Source organism: Alexandromys fortis, unplaced genomic scaffold (genome assembly GCF_014885135.2).
Source record: "Alexandromys fortis isolate MF-2015 unplaced genomic scaffold, M_Fortis_MF-2015_v1.1 scaffold_253, whole genome shotgun sequence".
In the NCBI taxonomy this organism is placed as follows: domain Eukaryota; kingdom Metazoa; phylum Chordata; class Mammalia; order Rodentia; family Cricetidae; genus Alexandromys; species Alexandromys fortis.
In genome coordinates this window covers 1,645,484-1,655,907 of record NW_026068124.1, presented here as the reverse complement: position 1 = coordinate 1,655,907, position 10,424 = coordinate 1,645,484, and the positions used below count along the sequence as shown (strand labels likewise).

General features: G+C 36.0%; 1 protein-coding gene across 1 annotated transcript; it reads right to left on the bottom strand.

Moving 5' to 3' along the window:
- Positions 1-4,245: 4,245 nt before the first annotated feature.
- LOC126490600 (olfactory receptor 143-like) lies at positions 4,246-5,202 on the bottom strand. The gene has a single exon (XM_050125652.1). The coding sequence runs from the start codon at positions 5,194-5,196 to the stop codon at positions 4,246-4,248; it is 951 nt and encodes a 316-aa protein (XP_049981609.1). The 5' UTR covers positions 5,197-5,202.
- Positions 5,203-10,424: the final 5,222 nt, after the last annotated feature.

The window sequence follows — 10,424 nt, the reverse complement described above, 5'->3', positions numbered from 1 at the left end:
CTTTTGTTGTGTGATAAGGCCTCTCTTGGGTATATTCCCAAGAGTGGTATTGCTGGGTCCATGGGTAGGTTGATCCCGAATTTCCTGAGAAACCTCCACACTGCTTTCCAGAGTGGTTGCACAAGTTTGCATTCCCACCAGCAATGGATGAGTGTACCCCTTTCTCCACACCCTCTCCAGGGGGAAGGGTTTTGTTTGTTGTTTTGTTTTTATTTTTTCCTGAGATAAGATTCCTCTATGTAACAGCTCCACTCGCCCTGGAACTTGTTTTGTAGACAAGGCTGGCATTAAGCTCATAGAGATCCTCATGCCTCTGCCTCCAGGGTACTGGGATGGAAGGCATGTACCACATGTCCCACTGTTTTATATTTGTTTATTGACACAGAAAAAGAAGACAGAGAGATAAAATCAGGTAAAAATTAACATGTTATCTCCTCCTATAGAAACGTTTGACCCTTGAGCCATGTCAGATATTGCAAGAAATTGGTATTTACCATTTTCATTACCAGTCAGTATGACCAAACCTGAAACTTCATTTGTGTTCTTTATAGCTCAATGTTTTAATGAGCAATTTCAATTTATACACATGGCTAATTTTATCTCAAATTACATAAAATGTAATTCTGAATTTACTTAAGACATTATGCAAGGGAGTAAGAAAATTTAATTCATAACAAAAAATTAAAATATCCATATTTTAAATGAACAGAACATAACAAAAAGAGTAATGATGCTGTATAGAGAAGTGATAGCATTTAAATAAGAATCCATGTTCCCAGAGTGAAATACCTCTATATGACATATAGATATAGAAATAGATATAGATATAGATATAGATATAGATATAGATATAGATATAGATAGATATAGATATAGATATAGATATAGATATAGATATAGATATAGATATAGATATAGATATAGATATAGATGATATAGATATTACCATTGTTCTTGGTTGCCCAGGAGATCTAGGTAGTAGAATCCCTCTACTAACTACATAACAAACATGGACACATCATAAAGAAATCAAGTTGACTGAGCTGGAGGTTCCTCCTTGTTGGCTATTATTCATACTACCAGAAAATGCAGAATAATCATTTGCAAAAGAAAATTTATTAAGTTTATCTTAGCTATAGATTATGTGTGCTGTTATACTGAGCTTCCATAAAAAAGACAACCAGTGATACAATAATTCCACAACTATTTGACTGATGTTTCCTTGGGTTACATAATATACTCTACTAAACTAGATTCTTAACTTCTAATCAAAATATGTACCTATTTCTGTACTTAAGCTCTGCATCATGGTTGTGTTTAGGCAATAGATTGTAGCTTTTTATTTATTTATTTATTTACTTATTTATTTATTTACTGTTTCAAACATGATTTTACCTTGTAGCTCAGGTAGTCTGAAAATTCAAGATTCTTGTACCTCTCCCTTTGTAGTACTGGGATTACAGACATACTCTACATTTCGGCTTTATTAGCTGTGTTCTTGCCCACATTTTCTTTCTGTTGTTTTATCTTTGATTTTTGTTTGTTTGTTGCTGTTCACATTGCTTTGCTTCTGAAATAAGATATATCTGTATCATCCAGCCAGGCCTGGAATTCACTATGTTTGCCATGCTTACCTTAAAATTGTGATCCTTCTGCCTGCTTTACATAATTCTTAAATGATGTGCGTGTGACACCATAGTTACCTGTGTGTGTGTGTGTGTGTGTGTGCACGAGCGCGCGTGTGTTTGTTTACTGTTCTAGCTGGCAATGCAAACCTGAGAGAGTGGAGCCTAAAAATTAGACAAACAAAACTCACATGTAATAGCCAACTATTTTTACAGAGCATCAGGCAGTTTATATTGAAGGTTAAAAAGAATCATGTTAATAGGGTGTTCAAAAACAAGGAAAAACTACACATGACAAAACCATGTTTTTTTCAATAGAGGCATATGAATTACAGCAGCTGAAATAAACTCACTCCTATCCACTACACCTGGAACAAGCACAAAAGCACATTCCAAGAAAATTCTGTGTTACTGAAGAAATTGTGGTCACAAGACTCTTTTTTTTTTTTGAGTTTTCTCACAAGCACTCAGAATTCCCATTGCACTACTCTCTTCTCAGACTGTGTTCCAATGTGTTTGTGCATGAATGTGTGTGTTTATGAATTGTTATGTTTATTATTGCATAGATGAATGAATAAAAAGTATAAAAATTATTCTCTATTGGAAAGTGCTAAAGCTAAATAAAAGTTTTTTAGCAACAAAATATTATATTTATATAAGGTAGAATACAAACACATCAGTCGAGGCAGAGACATTTTAAAAATGAAAATGGTAATCTTTAATGCATTAGTTTTTATTGCATTATGAAGCTTGTTTACCACCCTAGCCCACATTTTAGGTAACTTTAGAAAAAAACAAAATGAAGTATCAATGATGAGTATTGAACAGAAAAGAATTCTGAATCAGAAGCCTACACTATTTTTTGTGGTCTGGTTATCATTGGAAAGTAATTGTTCAATTCTATATATCTCATGATGAAGCATTAACAACTTTGTTCTGAGATAACTTTCCAAGAATGTGATAATCTTGATAAAATGGAGATAGTGCCCTCCCAGACAAAGAATGGATTTGTTTGATTAATTAAGGGGAAAATGAGGAAATTTCTGATGGTTGAAAATTTGAGGTGCATTTAAAATAATCCCATACACTGAGGGTGCCTAGGTAACATCTATGACACATACAGCACTGTGCAACGTCCTTCAGTTTCCTTCACACTGACTCTCTGAGGTTTTAGAGAAGAAAAGAAAAGTTCATGCTCTCTATTGTGAATGATTAAGTTGTTTGAGCTGAATCCATGTGTTTTGTGAATTCTGTGAACAGCGATGAATAGTGGCAGGCTCAATTGTGAACTTGCAAATGACCAAAGAGGGCATTGGGCCAGCTCAAACTGTTGTTACAAACAGTTGTGAGCTATCTTGTAGGAGCTGAAAACCAAATCTGTCTTCTGTAAGAACTGCTCGTGCCTTTATTTGCTTAAACATCCCCTCTATCCCCACACCCATAAATCTCTTTATAAGATGCATAACTGTTACCAAGTTATGCTCTACTTCATTCATTGTATGGCCTTACCAAAGTCATACAGTCATTTATTCATTTACATAAAAGATGTACGGAGAGATGCAGAGAGACAGAAATGAGAAGTATGCCTGCAGGCCAGAAGAGGGCACCAGACTCCATTACAGATGGTTATGAGCCACCATGTGGTTGCTGGGAATTGAACTCAGGACCTTTGGAAGAGCAGGCAATGCTCTTAACCTCTGAGCCATCTCTCCAGCCCCCAGAAATGAGAAGTAAAGGTTTCCTTTGCTCTTTGGAGTTGAAATCCGAAAGAACAGCTTGCATCGACTCTATTCCAAAGCCTTAAGCCAGGCAGGTTTTGTTTTTAATGAGTAAGTTGTCTCCTCATTTTTATTTTTATTTTTAAATCATAGCATCCAGTTTAGGCAATGGGGAAAATGATTAAAAATTACCATGACCATTTGTTCTTTCTTCTGTAGTCAAGAGAACAAAAGGTTCTTAAGAATGGTGTCCTAGACATGGTTCCAGATTCAGGGAAAAGAAAGCAACAATTTTAGTGAAATTCATAACATATATATATGTTTTAATATAAGAATTGATGGATTTGACATAGCATGCAGAGATGTAGGCCTAATAATACTTAAATAGCTATAAAAATAAAACATTACTCCATTAAATTATGCACTTCCATCACAGGTTTAAAGCCTAAAGCCAAAATAAGAAACATGCTCAAAAAGACACTGAAAAATTGTTGATACTTTGGCAGTTCTGCCACAATCACATTTTTTGCCATCTTTACATTTTTAAAAGTACATTTACTTTTATATATAGGTGATATACTATCAAATCAAAAATACTTCTAAAAATAGTTTCCAAAGTGAGAAAAAAATTATTACAAATAATGCAAAGGTGGGATTGTATAGCCAAACAGGGTATTAGTCTTCCATAGATAATAAACAGCAGCTTGAATCTAAATGTATTAAGACCCAAAACAGACACACAAAGATTTACAATTCATGTTGTCAAGAAAAAAAAGATGGATAGAATAAATTATATTGATGTCGTAGACATAGGAATGCAAGGAAAAAGAATGGAAGACACATAATGGAAACCATATAGAAAACCAGTGGGGACAGAGCTATAATAATTGCCACTGGCTTAATTAACTTGTGATTCTCTTCAAGGTTTTGTTCACAGCATCTTTGACATCTTTGTTCCGGAGACTGTAAATGAGAGGATTCAGCATGGGCACCAAAAATGTATAGAACACTGAGAAAAATTTTTCCTGGCCCACAGTCTCAGCAGATGATGGCTTGACATAAGCAAGCAGCCCAGATCCATAGAAGAGACTGACAGTTATGATGTGAGACCCACAAGTGCCTAAGGCTTTGGACCAACCCTTACCTGATGACATGTGAATGATATTGAAAAGGATCAAAGCATATGACATAAAGATAATAAGGCAACATAAAATGATAGCTGTGCCTACCACAGCTGTACTCACAAGTTCATTGACATAAGTATTACTGCAGGAGATCCGAAGAACAGGGAAGATGTCACACATGTAATGATTAATGATGTTGTTATCACAAAAGTTAAGCCTAATCATTAAGCCTGTGAGTACCATGGCAGTAGAAAATCCTATCAAATATGAACCAAAAATTAGCAGACAACAGATCCTAGGCAACATGATAGCCTGGTACAGTAAAGGCTTACAGATGGCCACATAACGATCATAGGCCATAACTGTCAGCACGTAGCTCTCAGAGTTGACAAAAAAGCAGAAGAAAAACAGCTGAGTCATGCATCCTGTAAAAGGAATGATATTCTTCTCTGAAACAAAACTCACTAGCATTTTTGGGGTAAAAACAAATGAATAACAAAAATCAATAAAGGACAGATTGAAAAGGAAAAAGTACATGGGGGTGTGAAGATGTGAATTCAGGAAGATAAGACTCATCAAGCTCAAATTACCCACCACTATGGCTGTATAATTCACCAAGAACAGGAAAAACAGGGGCAACTGGAGCTCGGGTTGATCTGTTAGTCCCATAAGAATAAACTCATACACTGAGGAGTCATTTTCTGTAGCCATTTGCTTCATGGGTGGCATCTTTAAGAATAGAATGTGATACAAGCAAGTATTTAGTATTTGACTCCAGAGGGATAAACTGAAATTATTGGTTTATAAACTTGGATTGAGGGAAACTTTCATGCAGTATTCCAAGCTTATATACTTTTGCAATTCAAGATATATAATCAATACAAATATGATTTTGTGTTTACCTTCATTCACCTGGAGCCCTCTTTCCTTTTGGAGCTCTTAAAGCCTTCCTTTTTTCTTTCTTTACTGAGAGTTCCAGGTACCCAATAATAAATAAAGTTATAGACATTAGCAAAAATGTGTAGACAAATTCCTAGAGCAGTAACCCAGAAAATTTTTGCTTGAGAACTTCTTCACAAATTTGTTTTCACACACACAAAATAAAATGCAATCTTATGTATGTCTCCAAAGCATTACCTCACACAAATGAGAAAATACATTAAAATCACGAGTTGTTATTCTCATCTTTATGATTTCCTCCCTGCTGGATTTGTGCCTTGAGAGTGTTAATTAGTGAATTTGTTCTTGTGTTCTGTGCCAGAGAACTAACATTAGACCTTTTGAGATTCAAAGTTCACCTGAGTTTATGATCTTCCACCAGAGGCCCCTAATTGCTTTGACAGTGTTGTGAGCATTCCTCTTTGTCTTTCTTCTTTCTTTTTTGTTTTGTTTTCTTTTCTTCTTATTATTATTATTAAAAATTTCCACCTCCTCCCCTCCTCCCATTTCCCTCCTCTATCCTCCCTACTTCCCCTCCTCCTCCTCCCTTTCCAGTCCAAAGAGCTGTCAGGGTTCCCTGCCCTGTGTGAAGTCCAAGGTCCTCCCCCCTCCATCCAGGTATAGGAAGGTGAGCATCCAAACAGACTAGGCTCCCACAAAGCCAGTACATGTGCTTTGTACAGCTCTACAAGAAGAGTGTCCAGGAATGGTCTGACTGCCATTTGTAGCTTTCCTCTGGTCATCTCTTTTTGCAATAATGTACATTAGATCTATGGTTTAACAGTGTGCAAAAAAGTACTACAAATTCTTTGAAAGGAGAAGAACAGTCTTCCAAATCAGGCTGAGTTTATACTCACTCATCTCTACTCCCTCACTATGAAGTTCTAGGCTTCTCTGAGACTTGCTTCTATAATAATTATATCTGCATATGTAATCCTATAAAATAGACTCAGTTCAACAGGGCTTGAGTTATGGACAAAGGTAGTGTTCTTCCTTATGAAAGTCTGTTGGGTTACATAAAAACATTCTTTGAATATTTAATAGCAATTTATAAGTAGCATGAAAGGTAGATCCAAAACCCAAATTTTATATGAAATTATTTCCTTTATTTCCTTTGTCTTTTTTTATATCAAAATTCTTTGTCAAATAATATTTTAAACTTGATAAGTTCTGTTAATTTTTATAAAAGTATTGCTAAGGCCAAACCACTACTACTTCCCTCCAAACCACTTAAATTTCTAACTCATCTTCCTTTCATCTTTGCATCCTCTTCTTTATTGTCATTAATAACCCTGAATCCAGTTAGGACAGTGCTCAGGAAAAAAACAAAGGCAGAGAATGGAAAAGCAAATATGACTCAACGTAAGCATTTGGGAACTCTAGTCCATTATAGACCTAGAAAGAGCATGCGGAAATTCTTTGTACTCTCTCCAACTATTTCATGTATATCTAAAGTTGTTCCAAAATGTAAAGTAGGTAAAACATCTTATAATTAGTTACATTTATCAATTCCATAGTTTACACATATTTCAAAACCTCAACTAAATGAGATGTATGATTCTGTCAGATTCAAAATTAATATTTTAATATTAAGCAATAAAATAAAAAATTAAAAAGCAAATATATAAATATATATATATGTACACACACATATATGTATCTGTACCATTTGACTCACAGAGCTTCCAGGAATCTGAACTATGTCTGGATGTCTCCCAGGTAATGTGATACAGCACCAGGTTGAAAAAAAGTAGTTATTAGGATATACAAACTCAGGTGACTGAAAAGAGATTAAAGGAAGAAAACTAGTGTGAGCTTGGCCAGCTCTATTAAGGGAATTTTTTTCTCTCTTAAAATGAGATAAATGCTGAAATCCCTTTAATCTCAAAAGGTGCATTTAAAATATTGCTGTAAAGCCTGCACTGCACAGCACAGAGAGGACACTTGGCAGATGAAAATTGGTCCCAGACCCTGAGACCCATCAGACTTTGTTGGGATTCTAGCGAGCAACTGTTTCAGACTCCTCGTTTTAGGGGGTATTGCCTAATATCTAAATAGTTAAGAAATTTATCTTTATAATAAACATATTTATTAAGGTATAATACATATAAGAGTAACTATTTTAAAGCATAAAATTCAATAGTTTTCTGTATTATATAATTTTTAAAATTGTATATGTATTTCTATTTTAAAATTCTATAGTTGCTGTATTATACAATTTTTTAAATGTTTATTTATTTAGTATGTATACAATATTTTGTCTGTGTGTATGTCTGCAGGCCAGAAGAGGGGCTAGACATCATTACAGATGGTTGTGAGCCACCATGTGGTTGCCTGGAATTGAACTCAGGACCTTTGGAAGAGCAGGCAGTGCTCTTAACCACTGAGCCATCTCTCCAGCCCCTGTATTATACAATTTTAAAATTGTATATGTATTTCTATTTTAAAATTCAATAGTTTGCTGTATTTTATCATTTTAAGAATTGTATAGATCAGCCCCACTGTCTCAGTGGGTGGGTGCACCCCTCGTGGTCCTGACTTCCAGGCCAGCTGGACTGTGACTGAAAAAGCATGGGATAAAGCCGGACTCTTTGAACATGGCGAACAATGAGGGCTGATGAGAAGCCAAAGACAATGGCACTGGGTTTTGATCCTACTTCATGTTCTGGCTTGGTGGGAGCCTAGCCAGTATGGATGTTCACCTTCCTAGACCTGGATGGAGGTGGGAGGTCCTTGGACTTTCCACAGGGCAGGGAACCCTGACTGCTCTTCGGACTGGAGAGGGAGGGGGAGAGAAATGGGAGGCTGGGAGGAGGCGGGAATTTCTTTTTTTTTTTCTTTAAATAAAATAAAAGACCCAAAACATATGAATAACTTTTAAAATAAAGGCTTCAAGCAATCTAGAGAAAACAGAGATCTATTTTTTCTAGTTTTAAAAGAAAACAAATAAAAACACTATAATTGAATCCCCCAAAAAAATAAGAATCGTATATATGTATTTCTATTTTAACATTCACACTGTTGTATATTTTTAAAACTTTCCTGTTGTGGAGTATTAGTCAAATATGTGATACATTTGTTTCTGCTGTGTTACAATTATTTTGCAATTATTTAGTGATGCAAAGATGGGTTGCATTCTTTTATGTTGAATCTGTTTAACTCCGTGAAGCTGTGTTACTCTGCCTATGTAAACACATGATTGGTCTAATAAAGATCTTAACAGTCAATAGCTAGACAGGAGAAAGGATAGGCAGGGATGGGAGGCAGAGAGGATAAATAGGAGGAGAACTCTGGAAAGAAAGATTGGGAAGCGATACAAGGAGAGGAAAATGCAGGGAGTCAGTCCCATAGTGACACAGATCAGAAGCAGTTCCAGTCAGCCACTGCCACAGTGAGAAGGGCACAACCATTTCCTGCACAATTTGCAGCCCAGAAGAGAGCTGCAGGAAGAAGACTGAGCCACAAGATATTTGTGTTGGCAAAGTACAAAGCAGAGGTTCCTCAGTCCATACAATGGTTCTTCTCTGAACAGCAACGGAGTAAACAGGAGGCAAAACCCAGAAGATAGGCAATAATACAAGTAAATATCCTAAAACACTAACTGACCCTCCTGATGCCTGTCAGGAAAAAGCAGAAGAAAAGTTATTCCTTGTACCCACCATAACCGCCAAGCCTGTTTAAAACATTGGATTATTGCAGAGCATTGGGGCATGGGTGGGCAGGGAAAATATAGTCAAACAATGCCAGCAGAATAAAATGGTCTGTGACATTAGCCTGTATAGAGCGTGAAGATGCACAAGGGGCACAGAGCATATTACCCTGATAGTGCTGCTACACCAGTTAAGGTGAGGCTTACAGGCTTGCACAATACTACGTAACATTTGCTTGATTGATATGCATCTTCAGTCAGTTTATATACAAGTATTTGCACACAGTTTAGACTTAGGCAGCTCTATGATTAAATGAAACACTACAAATAGGAGGAAAATGATACCACAGAGTGGCTCAGTTGGGCACTTGGTGGTCTCATTGATATATCAGTCATGATTCTATTGCTCCCTTCTGTTCTTTGGATGTATCTGTGGCATTTCTAGGTTTGAAAGTAAAATTATGCTAACTGGTACTGGATAGAGGAGCCTTACTTTTTATTATGGAAGATGTTAGTTTTGTAACATGGTGATTTGGTTGAATGCAATAAAGTACAGTAGTAACTGATCTCCTTTTCCCCCTGGATGACAGAACAGATGATCAAATGTTGATGTTATCATCTTTGAGTATATTCAAATGAGAAACCTTTGGCTGCTGCTTCTCTTTAAGATGATGCTGTGTTTTAATTGTGGTCTGAAGTTCTGAAGTACTACTTGGCAACTCTTTCTTTGGAGGGCTCACCATTCATACATAACAGATTTGATAAAGTGTTGGTAAGGTGAGGTCTGGCTTGTCTCCAGTAGGTCATATGAACCCAGTGGTTATAGGGTTTTGTTTTAGAGGTATTCATTTTTTTTTAAATAATGGCTTTTAGATGACATTCATGAAGGAATGAATCCTTAGAACTGTGCCACTAAAGAAAGAAAATCCTATCTAAGAGTGTGTTTCTTTACAGATCTATGTCATACCATCATTTAGGCCCTCTGATGGAAAAGTAGAATCAAGTCTCAAATAGCACCTTTTAAATCATATCTTCTATTATTGTAGATGTAGGACAGTACTGTATCACACCTCTGTGAAAGTAAAATAGCTTGTACCCACTTTATGATACATAGTAGAGACTGTGCTTTGTCAGGGCTGTTCTTAATGATGTCGTCTAGAATGTTTACTTTCCAGATGATGATTGAGAAGATAATTTAAAAGAAAAATGGTCCCAGGTACCACAAGAGTAACAGAACTGTGTTGTTTCCTGGAATTTTGTTTTCTGCTATTTTTTAATGGAGTGTGCTGGATGTCTCTACAATTTTGTTCAAATGACTTCAGAGCCTGAAAAAGCTATTGCTGCTATTAATGCATAAAATACTACTATT